Raw genomic sequence first — 20,937 nt, forward strand, 5'->3', positions numbered from 1 at the left:
TCTTGTCTATCTAACCAGGGTGCACAACATTATCAGTACATGGGCATGATTTCTGTGGGTAGGAAGAGAATATTGGATTTCAAGTTAATGCCTTTTCTAGCTTGTAAAATGATTTCTGATGGAACGAGTTCAGACAAATGAGCTACTGCTGTATGAAAAAAGTCCTAGTGTACATCATCCCTTCACAAAAACAGGCCTATAAACAGTGTCATTAGAGAGCTCTCTCACAGCTCACGGAAATACATTCAGGCTGCAACAGTAACACAGATGATGAGTTAGGTGATTCAAAACAAACTCTCCCTGCACGCTCCTGCAGTGACTCCAGACCTGAGTTCGTTACTTCATACTAACTCGGACTCCTGAGATGCAGGTTCTCAAAAAAGCATGTTTAAACTCCAGAATCAGAGGATCACAGGATCCAGAAGAGGAAAGGTGGTATTTTTCTGGTCAAAATCTCCTTCACAAGGCCACTTAATGGTACATTTAGCATGTGTTGAAACAGGTTGATGCTTCTTCTGGTAGCCCTTTATTATATTAAAAAACAACAACAGCAACAAAACCATGAAGAGATGTTCCAAGCTAACGCATCGCTATCTTTGGGGTTCCCTCTTTTTGTTAAGGTTTTCACAAAATACAAAATTAAATGTCTTTTCTACATACAGAACAAAGTAGAATCAAGTAACTGATTGGAGTATGTACAAAAACTTACACATTCTGTCTTGTTCTTTAAAAAATATAAATATCAATAATGTTCAGTAGAATGGGTTGGTTTTATTTTTAAGGCTTCATTCTTTTAGATCCTTCATTATTTAATGAGGTGCCAGGTAGGCAGGAAAGGGAGGGAAGAGAGGAGGTCATGTTTTTTATTAAAGGTAATGTGTTTAAATCTTGTGGGACTCTTCCTTATCTCTGGCAGGAGAAGATTTCCCTCCACATCGATTTAAGTTTTCAGGAAGCAGAGGTGGAAGGAAAGGAAAATAAAACCTTTATTATTGCTATCTTTTTTCCTTCATTAAAATCTTGTTTTAAACCTGTGTCTGTTCATTGTCTTTGTAGAGAACCATCTGCCAAGTACTTGGATTAAACAGACTTGAGCAGGACGACCGTATCGCAGGTCCACCTGGGAAAAGTTAGAGCGAGGAAGAGACTGCTGGAGGTGTTTTACCACCAACCCCAGCAGAGGTAGCAAGTGCTGCAGCTAGGGCAGCTGCTGCTGTTGCATCCCTGGGCGTGAAGTCTGTGGGGAGGCTTTCCATCAGGCACTTGAGCTGTTCCTGACCCAGTTTGATTTTATCGTCTAGCTCTCGCTGCTCTATGAGGAGCGCAGATTTCATCTTTACAAAGTGCTGGTAATCCTGGAGCTGTTCCTCAGAGAAGTAGTTGCCTAGGATCTCCAAGACCACCCGTTCTCGACGGTCAAGGTTTTCCTTCAGTTCCCGGGCATCTTCGTGCTGGCCAGCCAGCAGTTTCCTCTTCTCATTCAGCGAACTCTGCACACACCAGAGAGAGTGCTTCAGTATCAGCAGCACCAAACTCACTGATCCCCCCCTCTCCTTCCTCCTCACACCATGTTTGCTACCTCTAGGGGAGGCGAGATGGCTGTTAAGCTCCCAGACACATATCCAAAAGCCTGGGGGAGGAAGATGAATTCCTCATTATGGATTGAATGTTAATCCCACTGAATCAGACTCTGAATGTTCTAGTTAACGGGGAGCAAAAAGTGCTCCAAGAAGTCAGTAAAACTTGCTTGAAAGCAACAACTACCAGGAAAATCTGGCTTTGTCTCTGAACCACCCAAAGAATGTTAAAATGTGGCTTCAACTGAGGCAGAAGGCAGTGGGTTGTTCCATGACGCACACCACCATACAGCCTTTCCTCCAGCCGCAGGTCACAGACATGCTGTCCTGAACACGGCCGTTCTGTTTGGAGACAAAAGCTGCAGGATCTGAGACATTTATATGAACCAGGACCCAGATTCCCAGGGACAGAACCGTGTTTGCTACGGCTTATACGTAAGCATAAAGACATCTGCCTTCCTGTGAGCCTTTGGAGGTCCTATCTTACACAAGCACGTTCTTGTGACTGCTGCTGTCCTGTACCCTGAAAAAGGCCAAGACGCTATGGCTGTGCAGATACGTACCCGCTCTTCACTGTTGGCATTTTCCCCCAGACTACTCAGGACGTTCTCTACACGGGCCAGACGTCCTGAGAGGGAGAGCAAGAGGTTCACCACCTTATCCAAATCGCCAATGAACATCTTGTACTTGTCAAACTCGTTAGGTTTGCATAGCTTGCTGATCAACAGCTCCACCTCCTCTCCAAGAGCATTATTCATCTTAATGTCTGCAAGCAGGCCCTCCTTGGCTTCCTTCAGGATTTCCAGTTTGTGGGTCAAGCTCCCGATGAGCTCAGCCTGTCAGAAAGGAAACACATTACCACATCGGTCATTACCATGATCACCCAGGTCATATGGATGACGACAACAAGAGGATATGGCAACAGTTCCTGAGGAGGAGGGTCAAGTCAGCAACAGCTGACAAAGAAGACATTAAGGAGGAAAAAGAGAAAACTGAAATTTCACATCTAGGTGATAGTCTGAATACTTGATCAGATTGCATGAAGATATATTTGCTCTACCGTCAATGAACATTTATAAAAAAGACGTCTGATTTGGTGTACCATATTCTGATACCCAGCTACCTACACCTGAAAGATGTAGGTTCTTTCAAGTCGCTAGGTGAAAAGAGCTACAGCCACATCTCCTGCATATTCCCCACTCCCTGCCCCAGCCTGAAATTTCTTGTTTGGCTCTTAGATTTTTTTACGACCCAGAACTTTACAAAACAACTGGCAGAAAAATGAATTTAAGCTGTATTAGTGGCATGACAGGAGGTTGAGCTGGCACGTACTAGTTACATATGACTTAGCAAGAAAGAAGCAATTGCTACGTGTTTCCCCTTCCTAAAGTACTCTGAAACTACTGACTGCTCCTTGGTCACCTCAGTGTTGAGGTGCAAGCCTCAAATTCACCCATGACCAAAACTCCGTGCCTGTGCAGGGACTGCCTTACACAGAGAGGTATCAAGCAAGCATTTACACCAAAGATGCTCTAAATTTACTTAGTGAGTGAGCAAAGACATGGAGAGCACACATCCATTTTGTGAAAATGCTGGCAACTGTTTCACTGCCGAGGAAAAGGAGGCCCTCAGGGTTCAGTCACTCCAGAAAGATCAGTGCTGCACATGTGCCGGAGATCATAATTTCTGTTAGGATTTAGGGGAAAGATATATGCAAAAGCAGAAGTCTATGGCCTAGGGCTTGCAATTCTTGTTCCCATTTACTCAGAACTGAGAGCACAGAGAGCAGGAAAAGCTCTTCACGCAAGGGTTGGGTATTTTCAATCTCTTCAGTTTATGCACTGCTGAGGCACCGTTACATGTATGTTAATCTACTCTGCATACAAACGCTGCAGGATGAAACAGAAGTAAATCACAAGGTTGCCTGAAAATATTCTCTCTCAGTCTTCTGTCAAAACTGATGGTCATTACAAGTAGGAAGGCAGTCAGCTTCAAAGGAGAAAGGATTTTCGAACCCAGGTCAGGCTGGGGGTTGCTCTGAATTGGCCCTTATCCCCAGGGGTGGCCTGTCAGAGTGGGGTTTAAAAGGCTGGTTGTGCAGCCGGGAAGTTAACAGCACCCTTTAGCCAGACACCACTAGATGGAACACTTTGCGTGCATCCGCTGGAGCGCATGGTTTTGCGGCTGCGCTACAGTCTACTGTCAGCTTCCACCCAAGGCTGAATAAAATGCGAGTCATATTCTCTTTAAACAAACGTCAGGTACCAGGCTTATGCTGGAATGACTGCTAACTCGCACTGTTTGTTAGCAGGGTAGTTCAGGGGGAGAGGAGAGCAAAGGTGGTACTAAATCCCACCTGCTAGGATAAGGGACTACGAAAACTCCTTTACTTGGATTCACCCCTCGGTAGGACAGGTAGCACCCAGAGACAAGAACCAACACTTGCCCCTCCCTGTGCCTATGATGCTAATGCCACCTTTGAAAGAAAGTTCCTCACCCATTGATTGCTGGACCAAAGCATGAGAGCAAAAGAAGGGATCTGTTTTCAATTATTACAATGCCAGGGGGGGAAATTCTAGAGCAGGACTCTACGGGCTGGACACAAAGTCCAGGATTAACCTTAACAGGTTTTCAGGAGGACAGAGTAGCTCAGAACTAGCAGTTGTTCCTCCTTGCTCTGGAACTTTGCTCAGGGCGCAGACCTGCCCTCCAAACATAGCAGGAGGCTATGGGACTGCTGGGAGTGACGTACCTTTTTCTGAAGGCGTGGGAGCTGGACCGGGACTGCAAAATACTTGCTTTGTGTTCATTTATCAGTGACTCTCCTGCGATCCCAAATGCCAACCCATATAGCTCCTTTGTGTACTTACAATGGAAATGAGCTTGGTTTATCCAAATGACCTCTCAGAGTAGCCACCTTCTCAGATAATGCCTATGCAAATGTTGTTTCACACAGACCATGAACAAATATGCCAGGCAGATCTTGCTGTCTGGGCCTAATCACTCCCATCTATTTCTGTTTTTCCATGCAAATGTAACCTTTGAGGCCTGGGACTTGTCCCCCTCACATCTACTTGCAAGCCTGTCAGATGCTTGCAGCACGTCCACCGACTTCTTGGAGCAGCACCCTCGTCTTGTTTAATCACTCCCTACCTTTCACATCAGTATAAGCAGGCAGCTGGTTTTGAAGTGAACGGCACCCCAAAAATCAATTGAATGCTACAGACATGGCAGGGCCTGCCACTACCTTTTGAGCTAGGGGCTCCACAACCAGTGGCTTGGGCCAAAAATTAAAGCAGCAGACAAAGGCCTTAGGCAAATGCTTTTGATTAGCAGCACATGCATGATCTACCTGTATAGTCTTGCTACCCAGAATCCATGTAGGACCACAGAAATAAGAGATAGCAGGCACAGCGAATGTCTCTAACCCATTCCAGTGGCATGGTATGACAGCTCCTGAAGACCTGACAGGGTCCTACCTGCACCTCAAATGCTCCACAAAATAGGGCTAATCTACTCACTTAGTACTCATAATTTGTGTTACAGAGCACTTTGATGGAGGTCCCTTTCTAGCTGTTGTTGCATTAAAGCCTGGTAGGGAGCAGATTTTGCTTAGCAGATAAAAGCTGAGGGCAGAAATGGTAAGGCAATATGAAAAAAGAGAGGTGAACTCTCCAAGTCAGGGCTTCAGGACAAATGGCATACTCGCAAACATCACCCAGCCTCACATCTTCTCTCTGCTTTTTTACATTTGTCATGGGGATGAGGACCCAGAGACACATGAATTCTCTGCACTTTGACAGAGAGGCTGAGTTTGGGAGCCTTTCTTTAAATCCATGCCTCATTTCAGCGCAGGAAGAATTAAGTACTGTATTTACAGCTTATGGGACTTGCACAAATATTTGTGCATCCTTCACTATGTTTAAACTCTGCTGTTGTACAAACAGCATGAAATATGGGCTGTGCTGCTCTGTCCAGTGCAATGTAGGATGTTTTAAATTGACAGGCAGGCAGACACAGCTGCTTTTGACAGGAAGGTAGCAGGCGTGTGAAGGGAGGCACAGACAGGCAAGTACCTGCCTGTGGCTCCTTGGGATTTGTGAGCTTTGCAACATGTCTGTAATTACCAGTTAACCGCAACCACCGGGGCAAATTAGAAGGCCCCGCAAAAGCTCTGGAAGACAGAGCACCCAAGCCTACAGCAAGAACTGCAGGGGCTATTCCTCAGCGAAATGTAGCCACAATAAAGGAGGAAAATGTTTCCTCTTCTCCTGCCCTGCTCTCCTCCCACCCAAGCCATCACATCGAGGTCGTGCCAACAGAGCTGCTGAGGTGCACGCACATGGCTTTCAGCAGGTCAGTGAAACAACAAAGCGTGGGGGAAGAAGAGTAACCAATGTTTCTGTGGAGGCAGTGAGTGCAGACAGCAGGTAAAATGGGTAAATTGGCTTCACTGAAGAGGAAAATCCTAGGGCGAAACCTCATGCACTCAGACAGTGCCGGCACTAGCTGGACTCTGTTCCCGTTTCTAACCCGAGCTCTCCTTGCTCAAGTCACTTCACCTCTCCCTTTGCCTTCCTTGCTGCGGCACAGGGACTGCCTCTTACAACCTGTACGCTCAGCATTTGGCATAATACAGGGCCACCTCAGGGTTGTGCAAGATTTGTACTCAAATTTGCAGTAAGTACTCAGATTAGTTCTCCTCGTTCAATCCGCGTCACCCTAATGAAGCTTCACAGGTGGCCTAAATGCACCCAGCCCCCACGCAACTTGGGACTGCCAAAAGCTGATATCAAATAGAAATGCACTTTACTTTAGGGCTTATTATTATTTCAGGAACGCAACCAGGAAATGGTGGTGTGTGCTGAATTTACCTTCTTCTCATTGATGTCCAGCAGCTCCTCTTCCTCACCTACTTCTTCTGGCAAGTCCTTGATTTTATTCAGCAGTTCTGCTTTGGGTGCTGAAACGCTGTAATAAGCAGGGCAGGTGACCAGGGTTACAGGAGCTTCCTTTTCTTCTCTCCTACACCACAGTGGAGAAAAAGGAGGAGTTCAGTCTGAGCCTGACTTTTTCCCATGCCTAGATCGGTGGTTTGCCAGCACTCCTCGGTGGTACCTTCCCAGAGTTACTAACCACGAAGGAAAAGGGCTGATCCCTGCCGTCAGAGGGTGCCTGTCAGCTGCTTTCCTCTCCCTCCCCTGCGCAGAACAGCACCGCTGCTCCCTTTAAATGTTGACTGGTTAACAGCTCTATACAAGATCAGATCCTTGCTGAAGGTAAATCAGCACACCTCAGCTGGCGGTGGCTAGACTGACCGTCTTATCTGGCATGACGCATTGCAACTTATTTCTAGATCGTTCTCCAGCTGTCACTTGGGAGCCTCTATCTTAAAAAATCCATGCTGGAGGACTCGGGCTGATCTTTGCATCCCCCTGTAATAAGTAGGCACCCCCATCCCTCCTTCCAAAATCTGGCCTTTCATTATCTTTCTGCCCACCACTGTTTTGGTCTTGATTTTACTCTCGTATCTCTTTACTGTGCTTTGGCCTGAATTGCTTCAGATTACAAAGGTTAAGATAGCAAAATTAAATAACATCTCCAGAGATGCTTCATTTCCTGCCCTGCTACCAAGCTCAGCACCTTTTTCTACACAGCCCAGAGAGGTGAGCTCAAAAGCCACACAGACAGCCGAGCTCATGAGAAAGGGCGTTCAGAAATGCCCTGCCAGTCCTCACGCCTGGGAACTGAGAAACTCACTCTCTGCCAGCATCCCCCTGTACAGATGCAGAAAAATTCAGCACAGGCGTGTCCTTAAAGGCAAGCAAGCAGTGAGTCCTGCTGTGATAGCAGCCCACAACCCAAACAAGCAGTGCTTACGTGTCATCTTCGACTTCTGTCCTGCTAGTTTTCTTCTGTGACATCTTCCTTTTCATGTTGTTCTCCTTCAGCAAGCTGGTTCCGCTGGTGAAAAGCCCTTCCATTAAGTCCATGGTTGTCTTCATTTTGGAATCTGGATCCAGGATATCAGCCAGAGACTTGTCTTTATGGACAATTTCTTTTGCTAAAGCCTCTGACTTAATATCCTCTGGGGTCTTTTTCTTTGTCTTTGCTGGAGGTGCTGCACTGAGTATCCCAGAGTCCAGGCTGCCGTTTTCTGACTCTCCGGCAATGACTGCTGGCTCTGTGTGGTTACCTTCAGGCTGAGTTATGGGCAGTCTATCAGCACTTTGAGGCCCTTCAGAAGAAGCAGGTAACTGGTGCTGCTTATCCACAGCAGATGGAGAGCTAGTCCTCTTTGACGCCGGTGGTGAGAGGGGCCAACTATTTTCACCAATGCTGGTGTCCAAGCCTGTTCTCTCTCTCTCAGCCAGGGCTTTGGGAAAGCTTTTGAAGCTGCTATGGACAGAAAAATTCTGTAAGATGAAGATAAACTTACCATACAGGACCACTGTGAATGCACGGTGAAGGCCTAAGACAAGTTTTCCTTCTCTCTCACTTATTTTTGTGTCTTCTTATTTCAACACAGAAAGGCCCATAATATGAAGCTACTGGCACCAGAAGCGTATTGTCCCTTCAACCTGGACACTGCTGTTTTGTCATTCCAACACAGAAAGAACTAGTGAGAGACAAGTCACTTTGTTTTCTGCTCACAGGCTGGGGACATTGCGTCTTACCACCTGGCAGTACCATCCTCAGCAGTCCTCATTTGTCCTTTCGTGTTGGAAAAGCCAATCACTACCACTGCCCCAGCCAGATTCTTCCAGGATGGAAGCAAGGCAAGTTGTGCCGAGTTAAACCAGCTGGGCACCTAGCCCAAAGTCCTATCCTTCAGGAAAAATTCACTATACAGTGTGACTGTGACATATTTGTGTTGTCACTTCTTGGCAGATGGTCACTGTTTCATAACAGCATTACTTCGTGCCAGGTCTAAAATGTATTCTGGAAACTCTAACTGTTTGGAAAAACCATCATGGATTTTCGTAGTGCTTTCTCAAAACCCAGTAACCGGAAGGAGCCAGCAGCCATTTTAACTCTTCACGCTGGAGTAAGAAGCAACCCCACTGAAATCTACACAGTAACTGCAGGGAGAACAAGACCAGGATAAGTTTCTCACTCATAACCCTCCTTGCCTTGCTGGCTCAGCACCTGTCAGTGCATCTGCTGATGGACCGCAAAGCTTTTTGACTTCTTGCTTTGTACCCTGCCCTGACCACATCATTTCACGACGTTCTTGGCAGCCAGCAAAGCCTACGGCAGTCTGTCTGTCCCTCTCCCCTTATAACGTGTGCGCTCCTCTGCAAGCTTCCCGCTCAGCTAGCAGCTGTGGGTGGGTCGTCACGGCACGCAGAGCTGCAGAGGTCAGTCACATTAGTCTGAAGCCCTGCATATCTTACTGTATATGGCCCTACAACGCCCGAGACGCTGTGTTACAGCCCTCCCTTACCTCACTTTGGCCTCCTCTGTGAGCCTGGTGGATTTGTCTCCAGCTGCCCCATTCCCCTCAAGTGCCACCAGTGGGGGAGGAGGTGGGAATTCCTCCGTGCCGTTTGCAGAAGTGCAAGAGCTCAGCTCAGGAAGAGGATGGGATGGCGGTGGGGTTGAAAAGGGTGGAGCGACGATACCAGGCTGGGAAGGCATGACAAACACCTCGTCATCCTCATCGTCCTGCAGCAATGGCGGGGGTGTGAGCTGCAGGCCTGACTCTGAGATCCGGAGATGGGTTGTCCCCTGGGAAGAAGGAGTCTCTGGGTCAGAAGAAGTGCTGCTCTGTGTCGGCAGGGACTGCCACCTCTGGAAGGACTTTGGTCCAGCCTCTGGAGGAGACACCATAGCCCTTGGGTAGCTGTTGTCTTTGACTGAATGAGCCCACACCACTTTGGGTGGGAGGGATCTGTGAAGCAGCCCGGCTTTCCTTCTCCACATCATTTCTTCCATGGGAGTCTCAGGGGATCTGTCCTGGACAGCATCCAAAGACTGTGCCTGAACATTCCCGTTGCCCTCAGGGGGAACAGTGTCCCGTTTGGCATGGTGCTGTCTCAGAGCCTGGCCATCCCCTGCACTCTGGAGGTCTGAGGGAGTCTGGGTGGGCGTATTAGGGGAGGACTGGCCAGATCCAGAAGGAGTAAGGTTAAGGAACAAGGGTTTAAAGCCTTGCTTTTGCTCAGGATAGTGACTCCTTGCCTCTGTTGGGGATGGGACAAATGCTGAAGTCCTGCTATCTGGCCTGGAAAGTTCTGATAGCTTGTGGTTCTCAGTCTGTGTGGCAGATGCGGTGACAACCTCGGTGCTGTGGTGAAGATGGGGATAAGAAGTTGTGAACGCCTTTTTTTCTGAGTGGCTTCTTTCTTTCTTGCTGAAAGACCTAAATACCAAGAGACAAACCATGATAAGATTAATAATTAATCAATGAGCAAGAAAAGCTATTGTGCAGCTCATTAATGAGCAAATTATGCAACCATATCAGAGGCCTGGGTCAGTGCCTGCCAATCTAGGTGAGGTGCAGTTGTGCTTTGAGACTGGGAGTAAAATCCAGCCTACCAATGCTAGGGACATAGAGCCAGATCCACTCCCACTCACCATCTCCCATCATGTTCAGTGTGTGCTAGATCACACACACGTCTGCACACATGTAGCGAGCATCACAGCAATAACTTAATAGAAAAAAAATTTAGGAAAACCTAAGTGCCTGGCTTCCTTTCCAGCCTTGCTTTGAATTTTGTTTGTTACAGATGGGGCTAGTAGCAAATGCTGTAAGACAGACTATTTGATATTATCTACCATCAAACTCCATTCTCAATTCCTGATAATTTTAAGAATTTCAGCTTTATGGGCCAAAAATGCCCATAACGTTATCTGCTTCTTTTGGAAAGGTGCCATTAAAATGATTCAACTGTCTCTGAGAACAGAGTGAGGCCAAAAAATGCACTATTTTGACTGCAGAGAAAAATAAAAAAAAGCTCTTACAACCTTGGAATCCTGTTGAAAAAAGAGCTCCACTCAGATAGGCAGGTGTTACAAAAACCAAAGCCAATACACTTCAACTGCAAATGGATGTTAAGGCTGCAAAGCCAGCAGTTTAAATTATTCCTTCCAGGTCTTTTAAGATGTTCTGATGTGAGTCTGAGAAGCAGCGTCTGGCCTTTGAAGTGAGGATCCTGCTCCGAATACATAGCCAGACCTACTTGCCCATATGGCTATTTGGCTGGAAAACAAAATGAGCAGTAATAATAGCGCTAGCAGATGCAAGAGAAGATGGCCTAAAAACATGAGGCCATACCATAAAACAATAAAACATAATAAAGCTCTACTGCCAGTGTATCTTCTGTTCTTGAGATGCACTGTTCAAATAATCCAACACTGCCAATAATCAGTGATGTTTGAGACTTGGGCCCCACATTCGCTCTCAGATGTACTGGTACAAATTAAGAATAACTGTCAAAGACATGGGTCGTTCCGGCTTTATTCTGGTGTAACTGACAATAGAATTTGGCAGCTTTTGCCTGAGAGTGGGGAAACTTCCCAGACAGACTGCACTTGGTATTGTCTGTGGTTCCTGGACAGTAGCAATGTGTATTCTTTTCAGAAGCTCAGTGTGTGTCAGAAATACCAGATGGTAACTCTCTAATTGAAAGATCTCTCCTACTGTGGAAGCAATTGTGGATCCTAAAACTGGTGGAGCAACAACCGTTCCCAGAAGTGCTTACGAGACAGCTATTGTATGACACCTGGGGAGAAGTCAGGGAGCACATGTGACTGGACCAAGTGATTGCTGACCAGGGTTTCTGCAACTTCACCATTTGACAGTTTTCCTCCTTGCGCAGGAGAGGTGGTAGGGATGGTCCCACCTCCTCTCCAGCACATGAAGCAGCTGTGTCCCAAGGAAACCTAGCAACACAATTCCTACTGCCTGCTATTGCCTTCTCTGAAGGGCCCGCGCATGGAGTAGGCTGCAACAGCGATAGGATGGTGATGGTTAGATGCGAGAGGACCGGCTAGAAAACCAGCTATTTTGAGCTGACAATCACAGGACAGACAAAGACTGCATCTCTTTAGGATGGATTAAAGATGCTATTAAAGATGCTATAATAATCCCATATGAACCAGACTCTGAAATACTGACTCACACTGCAGCAGGGGAACATTCAACAGTACCCGAATAGTGGAACTCCTTCTGTGAATCACTGACACATGGGAAAGGTCCTGGTCTACCTGTCCCTTTCAGTCTGCGTAGGATTCAGATCTTGTTCTCATTGAGAGTTAAATGTAAAACTTCTACTGGCTTCAGCAGTGCACGATCAGAGCTCTCTGGCTTCCAAAACTCAGGTCTGTTCTCTTTCAGGTCATTTCAGGCGCAGTAGCATAAGAAAAATCACTGAGCTGCTGACGCTTGTAGACAGTGATTTGCAGACTGTGTAGTGGGACCTTGTGTCCTCAGAGCCAAGGGCTTTTTCCTGTCTTTTCCCATCCTTTCATTCTATCTTTTGGGAAATCCAGTTCTGATCAAGAAGGTAAAGCAACTTTACATTTCTCAGAAGAAATGTGCTTGCAGAGCATGCAGGGTGCCCACACAGCAGAAACACCATAAAACTGTTAAGTTAATACCAATAATCTTTGTGCAGTGAAGCACGAAAATTAGAAACCTACATTTCGTGCCCCAGTAAACTTGTTTTCAGTCTGGGTGTTCAATCCTGTTACTTGGGAAATAGGTTGGGGGGCGGGGGGGAAGGGAAGCCACCAGTAGTTCTTGAGAAGAATAATGAAATGCCATCTCTAGAGGAAACGGGGAAGCAGGATGAACTAAAACAGACATATTGTTCTCTTAGGGAAAAAAAATAAATGGAAAGAAGTTATTCCAAATCAAAGTAAATGACTGTGTTTTAAATAATCATAAAAGGATGTGCCTGAAGGCAGATTGAGTCCCTCTAAAACAACATTTATGTCTTCTTAGAGGCCAAAATGGCCAGGCAGTCAGAAGTAAGATCCAGCTAGACAAGAAGCCTTCCTCTGCTTCTGGCTGTCGCTCCCTGAGCCAGAGGTGCACGGTGAAACCTCTGGAGACAGCAGTGTTAACTGCCATGGTGACAACAGCGTGGGCTGACATTTACTGCAAGTTTGTGAGAAACAGAGCTCCTCTGTGAATAATTCTTTTAGTCCCTCTTGATGGCTTTTACTGTAATATGAGTTAGCTGTTTGGGCACTCAGAGCTTAGGGCAAACATCTATTTATTATTTAAATGTAAATACAGCAAGACCAACTTCAGTTCTAGTTAACTTCAAAACAATCCACTGCTAAGTGGATAGTTACACAAGTCCTAATATTATGAGTTTTATGATTACACTTTTCTATTTTTAAAAACATTTCTCTATCCCCTGTTGCTGAGCAAAACACCCACAAAGGAAAGCAGCCTAAATGCAAGCTCCCAATTCAGCAAGATAAATTAAATCTCCTGGTTTTAGTCCACACAAATGTTCACTTGTTTTTGGGGAGGCAGCATCCTGGACTGGAGAAAACCAGACAGAGTGGGACATCAAGGTATTTTTTCCTTTAGAATCCTCCAGTTATGACAGCATCTGGATGTGAGTTCTAACACCAGATCAAACACATTTTGGAAATTAGGTAACTGGAAATTTGCTGCAGAAACATGCTCCAAGATGACATGAGGAGGACTTGATAGTGGATTAGTGTCTCTAGTGAAAAGAAAAGCTCACAGCAACTTAGTCCTCCCAACTCTGCTGGGCACAGCACACCCAGAACTGTGTCCGTGCAGTTGTTTTCTCTAGTTTGTCATGATCCGTCCGTTTACACAGACAACACATGACAACTGCTGCCGGCAGCAGGATGGCAAGAGCTGATCCTGCAGTGACAAAGGGGACATTAACATACACCTACCTGGCTCCTGCGCTGACCACGTAGAAAGGATCTCTCACCACAGGGCCAAATTCACTGCTTTCCCTTCTCAGCAGTTCCTGGAGTGCAAAGACAGTATTAGCAGTGAGCAGAAAGCAAAACACAGTAACAAACACTGATGCTTCCTGGTAAGAAAAGAGCACAGCACGTGCCATATACAGATGGGAGGAAAACTCTAGCATTGATGTACCACTCTCCAGCACCCTACTCCTACTTAGAGGACCTATCTGCCTTTTTCTGGATGGACTGTAGACCACGCAGACTTACTCAAAGAAATGTTTTTTTTTTAAAACCTCTCAGCAAGTCCTTGCCTCTTCTAAAGACATGCTCAACAGTATCAGGGAGACTTAGGCATTCACCTCCGGTTTGCGTGCAAGCAAGAAGTTGAGACATCACTGAGGCAGCCTTAACCAGGGAAGCTAAACAGTGAACAATCTGTGCCCAAGCCCAGTGCCCAAACAGGACTGAAACGCTGCAGAGATGCTGAATGCCACAAAGGTTGGAAACTCCAGCCACAGGCAGAGGTGCTGAAAAACATCACCAAGTGTGGCACTTGGTTCTTTTGAAAGCCGAAGCGCAGGAATGACCTCCTCTTTAGGCATTTATGTCATCTAAAACCAGATGAATTTTGCAGCTGAGATACCTTTCTGAATCTGACTGTCTCTGCCCTAGAGCTCCCACCATAGGACACCAGGCTATTATGAGACATGGAAGCAAATGCTAAGCCTGCTTTCGGAGAGGTTGGTATTTTCTCCCGTACAATCTTTCCAGCAGAGAGCATTTCAGTGCCCCCTTCCCCACACCCTTCGTAATTTGCTTTTTTGGTCAGTGTTGCTGCAGAGGGAGGGTAAGTGCAAATCTTGATTTAGGAGTCTGAGAGCTGGGAGATATACAGGCTGAGACAGACTAAAAAAGCAGGGAGGAAGGAAGGCTGAGAATGCGCTCTGAAGACTGAGAGCTAATAATTCCACAAGGCTATCAATTTCTTTATGTCTTTAAACAAATTCCTACAGTGACATTGCAATGTGATTTATATGCAGCCTGAAAGGAACAGTAGGTGCTGCACACAAGACCCTGAAAAACACACAGTGAGGCAGAGAAGACTGCAGCTAAACTGGAAATAAACATTTCCCATGAAAAATCTGAAAAGGACAAAAAAAAAAAATAAAAATCACCCTGTTGCTTTAGCTCTGTCTGCCACTTTTATAGCTGTGGTTTTGTATTGGAGACAGATCAGAAACAAACCTAATTATGAGAGCACTTAAACATATACTTCCCTTTCAAACAGATACTTATGGATTGGTGTATATGTTGGAAGTCAAACATGCTTTCTTGAATTAGGATTTAAGAACAGGATTTTCACAAGTGCCTTGCTGCCTATGGGACTAAATCCTCATTCCAGAAGTGGATACAGCTAAATCACCCTGGGAAACAGCAGTAAGGGCTCTCCCCTCTTCTACACTTGAACTAAGACCCTGTGAGCAGGTCTGCAGTGCTGTTCATCGTCTTCCTTGAGTCAGCTTTCAACAGGCAGAAACTCTGGTTTGGCGGCTGAACATATTCACGATCAAAAATGAGCCAACAAGGAAGAAATAAAGATCTCAAGAACTACTCTGTATGTGCCCTGCCCAAGAGAGTGAGCTGGGTAAAAATGAACTAGGGCTGCTCATCATCCAACCTGTCATTGAAAAGTACATGTCAGTGATTTCTCTCTTTCTGGATACCTGTTTCTGTTGCTCTGACTGTTCCAGGAGGCAGAGAAAGAGTTGCAGCTTGGCCTTCACCCTCTTTCTTAAGCACTGTCCTCCTACTGAATGCAAGACTTCATGATCGGCAAGTGTGACAAAATTGCACAGATGAACCTGATGCCTGGCTGGTGTGGAAAAATACTGATGATAGGATAAGACAGGAGTGGTTATGGAAATGCATTCCAGTCACTCGATATTCACAAGCTGCTTTTAAAATTCTCTCTATTTAAAAACATAGCATGGGATCTGAGGTCTGTCAAGGAAGGACATCTAGAATGAAGCACATAATGAGTTTGGGAGGATGGCTCCTTCCCCTGCACCCTGGTTTGGCCTGTTTCTGAGACACTGCCCAGAGCCTCCTTGATGTTACTTGACTCAGTACCACTTTGTTGCACCTAGATAATCTGTCCTGGGCCAGTAGCAAGTGCAGGAGAAGAAGGAGATGTCCTGGATCTCAGCTGCCCTGTAAATATGCGAGACTGTCCAAACACTCAGACTATTTGGAGCGAGGAGCCTGTCCACTCATTTTGGCTGTTTCCTCCCCCTCCCCATGATGAATGGAGCCTGGCGTGGAAATGGGGATGGGGCAGCAGACCCACCACTGCTGTAAATCCGTGCAGCTCATCCAGCTGCAGTTACCTAAATAGGTCTGAACAGATTTCAGCCAGCTGAAGAGCTGGCCTGGGCAGTTGCTCTTTAAGAAGTTAGCCTGTTCCTACTATTTGCCATCATCAGAGTCAGTCAAATTCCCCATTTGTGACATCGGTGCAATGTTCCCAACCACCAAGCGGGAGACATGGAAAGAGCGGCCGGGGTCTGCACTAAGTTTTCTCTGCAATGTTTCCCCCCAGGGCTGGAGGCAAAACGTAATGGTTACTTGGCAGTGCCTCCGCCGAGCATTTCCCAGCACTGTCAGCCACAGTGGGAGCCAGAGCAATTTCAAGCAGCCTTTAATCTTCTCTACTTTGCACCAGGAAAGTGGGCTAAGGCAAAACAGCAGCAACAGCATATCACCACCTCAGTGGTACACCCCACCAGAAAGGTGCTCAGTGCTTCTCTGGTGATGCTGACAGGTAAGAACAGGACACCTCAGACGGAAGGTCCAGAGCAGCAAGGACACACGCATGCTACTAGCACATGCACTGAAATCCCAGCATTTCCAAAATCCCTGAAATAGCCTCAGCAGTAAGAAAGCTGAGCAGAAGCAGTACCCCCCCACCAAGCATTTAAAACAGCATCCTGGTAATTTAAACCCAATAGACTGTCTCTCTCCCAACATGCATTTAACCTCTCTCTAACCAATGGAGCAATTGCCATGACTGAACATCGGCCTGTCCTCCGACATCCCCCCTCATTCCCTGCTTCACAGAGCCCTGCTTGCCTGCACGCGTGATCCGGTTTCCACATACCTGGTGTTTCTTATCCGCCGTCGGAGACGATCTGGAACGTATATGCACAGGGACTGTCTGATTGTCATACCTATCGAGCAAGTCTTCCACAGATACCGATTTCCCAGATTTCCTGGCGGTGGAGGGTCTTTCAAAGACCTGCTCCTGCTTCCTGTAGCGAGGCTGGCCCTGCAGGCCCAGAGGGTCTGTCTGCGTGCCTTTGGTGAGCTCCGTTTTGAGTCTGTAATCCCGGCACCTCTCTGTTTTCGGTCGGCTTGTGACTGAGCTCTCCTGGCGCCCTGTCTTCTTCTCATCTCCACTCATATCGAAGCAGCCCATCAGCCCGGGAGGAAGGGTAGAAGATATCCGCCCTGTCCTGGACAACCACTCTACGGACTCTCTCCGGCGGTAAAGGTTCTGGTCCTGGAGGGAATTCACGCTGGAGGCAGAGGAAAGGCTCTGGCTGTCTGGGCCTCCTGCCTGTAGGTAGGAGCTGTGGGAGCGCTCCCTCAGCAGTCCAACATCTTGCGAGGATGGCCGTCTCCCTGTTTTGCGCTCGATATAGTCGGCAAGGGCGTTCTGCTGGAGTTGCTTGAGCTCCGGCTTGGAGAGGCTGGCTGTGGAAGAAGCTTTGCCATCCCTTTCGAAGATCTTACGCCGGTCAGCCACTGTATTCTCTGGGAAGACAAAATTGATGCTTTTCTTCTGGAAGGAGAAAGGTGATGGCTCCCCATCAGAGATGCCCACCTCATTCATCTTCTCTGGCTCTGAGTAAGACCGCTTCTTCTGCTCTGCCGTCAGCCGCTTTCGGCCCCCAATGCGCAAGATGTGCTGTGTCTTGGTGTAGTCCAGGGCAGAGAGGCTGCCTTCAGTTGGCGTGATGCTGTGCCTCTCCTTCGGGGTGTGGGGAGACGCTGCCGTGCTCCTCATGCCCACATGGGCCGAAGCAGGCCTCTGGGTTGTCCTCTTGGGAGTGCTCCCAAACGGCGGGCTGATGCGACGGAAGGAAGTGGCCCTCAGCACCCTGGACTGAGCATCTTTAATGCTGTTCCTGTAGGCCCTGTTAAATGGCGTGTCCAGCTGCGACCCGTGGGCATCCTGGACATTATCCTTCCAGAGGATCTCCTTCTCAGGCTCACCTCCCAGCTGGAATGTGCTTTTACTCCTTGGTAGCTGAGCCACCTTTATTTGCACCTCATTTTCAGGACACAGGCTGTAGTATTCGCTGGGTCTTGCCTGCTTCACCGAAGCTGCCATCTGCAGCTCTATGGGGCGCCAGTCAGCCTCCTCCAGCTTCCCATTCCTGACGGAGGGGCTGGAGACCCTACCTGGCTCACTGGGCAGCTGGCTGGGCTCACGGAGTTTGCTCCGCATGTCCTCTAGGCAGTGCAGAGAGGACCTCGCGCTGGAGGGCTGGCTCATCCTGCTCGGCCCGTAGTGCTGGCCAAAGCTGGGAATGCCAGCACTCTGAGGCCGGTGAGTGCTTTGCTCTCGCTGCTCAAACTTGCTGACCTTCTCCAGCACCGAGCAGCGGGGCTTGCCAGCGTCTGGTTTGCCATAGGGAAAGCTTTGGGTGCTGCTAGAGCTGAGCTGGCTCCTCCCAAAATCAGAGGTCTTTGGGTGCTGCGGAGAAGGGGGCTCTTCGCACTGTGGCTCGGCAGCATGGAACAGCGTCACGCTCGTGCCCTCCTCCTCCTGCCTTGCAAAGGCCTGTGGGTCCACATCACTCCACTGTTTGTGCCCCTGTCCCCTGTGATCCTTCTCCTCTTTACTGCTGCTGTTCAAGAAGGACGGTTTGGTGTTGGAATAACCCTCGCCTGCCTGCATCTCTTTGAGCTCAGAGCTGCTTTGCCTCCTGGAGCTCTCTGGGATGTTCTGCAAGGAGGAGAAGCCATACTGCTTGGCCTTGCTGTGACCCCACTGGTGGTGAGCGGCAGCGTCTCTCTCATTTATCTGCGCATTGCCATTTTTGTCCTCCTGGGATTCAGCTGTCCAGTCCTCTTTGGGCGGGTAATGGGTTTTTCTCTCACTAGCATCCCTCAGCTGGGGCTGCGGAGCTTGAAAACTGTGTTTGGAGGCCTGTGCAGTACTTGCGGTCTCTCGGTTGCTGTGTGCCACCTTGTAAGGGGGCAACAACTCCTCCTTTCTCGAGGTGGTCAAGCAGACTTCTGGGCTTGCCGTGCTAGGAGATTTTTGCTGAAGTTTTGCTGCAGCATCGTGCTTTCTCTCAGCTGCCGGGGGCTGGTAGAAGATGGTTGATCTGTTTGTAGTGCTTTGGTTTCCATTCTCATCAAAGCCCAGGGTGCTGCTGGCTACAGCCTTGTCGTAAGAGACCGGGAGAGGCGGAGGGTACCCACTTTCTTTGGCCAGAGCTGGATAAAGCATCCCATTATTGCTTGCAGAAGGCTGGGGCACCTGGGCGTAGTGCGGCTCTGGGGAAGGTACTGGGTAGACACCAGTAGGCAGCAGGGGCTGCCCCGGCTGGGCTGGCTGGGAATAGCTCTGCTTCGGCTTCATGGTGGGGCTGCTCTCTGGGCTCTTCTCCACCACGGTGTGCAGATGCCCCTCGCCAAAGGGGGATTTCAGCAGCGGCCCCTGAGATAGGGTGCTGACAAAGGGAGACCAGGCCCCTTTCGGCTGGCTTCGACCAGGCTTGTTCAGATCAAGGCTGGCAGATGAGCTGGGCCTCTCATGATGCCTGATAGCTGCATAGCTGTCACTGCGAGTGGGAGGCAAGGGAGGTCCCCTGGGGGGCTGGCTCTTGCTGTCCGAGGAGCCCTGGCTTGGCTGCGCCCAGGAGGGAGCTGCGTTGTGCCGGCCGAAGCCGTGGAGCCTGCCGTGGCCGCGACCGTCCAGCGAGGCCCGGGCCTCACAGCTGGGAAGCAAGGCGGAGGACTTCACCTCATACTCCTCAGAGATCCCTCGCTGGGCGTCATAGACTGTCTTGACGTACCTGATGTCAGCTTGCCTCATCCCCTCCTGCAGGCCGCCTCGAGACTGCATGCTGTCCATAGAGCAGGAGTGCTCCTTGCTGAACAGAGGAGCGGGATACTCAGGGATGCTGGAATTGGTGGAGAAGGAGCTGTAGGCAGAGTCTCTCTTGCTGTGGAGGTGGGAGAGCTGGTCGATGCTGTTGGTGGATTTGGCCGGGGACAGGTGACAAGGGTGGTAGCCAGGGGAGGAGTGGTCCAAGCTCTCCATGCTGCCCCGGGAACTGTACTGATCAGGACTTCTCCTCAGATAGCCATGCTCATAGCCAGAGAGATCGCTGGTTGAGGAGCTGGAGAAGAGCAAGAGAAAAGTAAAAACCTACTGTCAGCAGAGGAGACGCGCAACAACTTATAAGTGAGCTCAGAAGCACGATGTTTAGTTTTGAGAAGTGCAGATGAAAACCCATATTTGGGCCTTACTCCATCCCCTGTTTGCAGTCATCCCAGTTCACAAAGAGGAACTGCTTGACATTGCAACACATGGCTCTTATTTACCACAGAAGGGCGAGAGGGAAATACAGACAGAAAGACAGTGCATCTCTGGAGCCAGGGAGGATCAACTCCACCCATCAAACCTATCCAAGCACTTGGAAAGTTGAATGAGCGCCGACGCCACTGAGGAGGAGGAGAGGAGCACGAGAGGCGTTCTGGGGAGAATCTAATCTCTCTCTTTTTTTCCCATTTCATTTCTTTTTATGGAGATGAAGGCTATGCCCTGGCAGGCTTCCTGGAAATTCAGCTGTCCCAAGGATAGTTTGTTTGCTGCGAGAAAACTAAACTGACAAGACAGGGAAGAGATGCATGTGTTCATGTGTGGAGGCAAGTGGGGGTGCAACAAGAGAAACAGCTTGAGAACGCCCCAGGAAGCCTGCGCAGCTGCCTCCTCGTGTAGCTCAGCAGTGCAGGGACACCTGGGCACCTGCTCCGAGACACACGCGTGTCGAAGGAGGACTTGTGGCTGCCAGAGATCTGTTCAAAGGGAAGGATATTCAGAGATCTTTCTGTCAGTGGAAAGGGAGCTCCTTGTGCCAGCCACAGTTCTTTCTACACCTCACAAGGGGATATCACAAATTTATGTGGAGTTTCCCCTGGCTAATCTCTCCTCCCAGACCCAAGCAAATACAGGGAGGATTGAGGAGTGTAGGCTGAGGGTTTCACTTTTCTTCCCTCTGTCCCCAGCCCCCCCCCCTTAGACATCACTTTCTCTAGGTCCCTCTGCAACTCCATGCACTGGCCTTGCCAGAGCCACAGGAAAGCACCAGGAAAGGAAAGATTGCCGTCCCACGCGAAGGGCTGCGGGGCAAGGCTGAGCTCTGGAAGCAGG

General features: G+C 48.5%; 1 protein-coding gene across 1 annotated transcript in view; it reads right to left on the minus strand.

Moving 5' to 3' along the window:
* Positions 1-516: 516 nt before the first annotated feature.
* Positions 517-20,937, minus strand: part of SHROOM3 (shroom family member 3) — a 22,607-nt gene continuing 2,186 nt past the window's right edge. The window contains exons 2-8 of the mRNA XM_009696478.1: positions 16,645-19,903; positions 13,470-13,546; positions 9,025-9,942; positions 7,458-7,976; positions 6,452-6,602; positions 2,141-2,413; positions 517-1,490 (exon numbers count right to left, since the gene is read on the minus strand). Coding sequence (XP_009694780.1) covers positions 1,131-1,490; positions 2,141-2,413; positions 6,452-6,602; positions 7,458-7,976; positions 9,025-9,942; positions 13,470-13,546; positions 16,645-19,903 — 5,557 coding nt within the window. The 3' untranslated portion in view covers positions 517-1,130. The remainder of the gene's footprint in view (positions 1,491-2,140; positions 2,414-6,451; positions 6,603-7,457; positions 7,977-9,024; positions 9,943-13,469; positions 13,547-16,644; positions 19,904-20,937) is intronic.

The sequence above is a fragment of the Cariama cristata genome, unplaced genomic scaffold, assembly GCF_000690535.1.
Source record: "Cariama cristata isolate BGI_N322 unplaced genomic scaffold, ASM69053v1 scaffold13283, whole genome shotgun sequence".
NCBI classification, from domain to species: domain Eukaryota; kingdom Metazoa; phylum Chordata; class Aves; order Cariamiformes; family Cariamidae; genus Cariama; species Cariama cristata.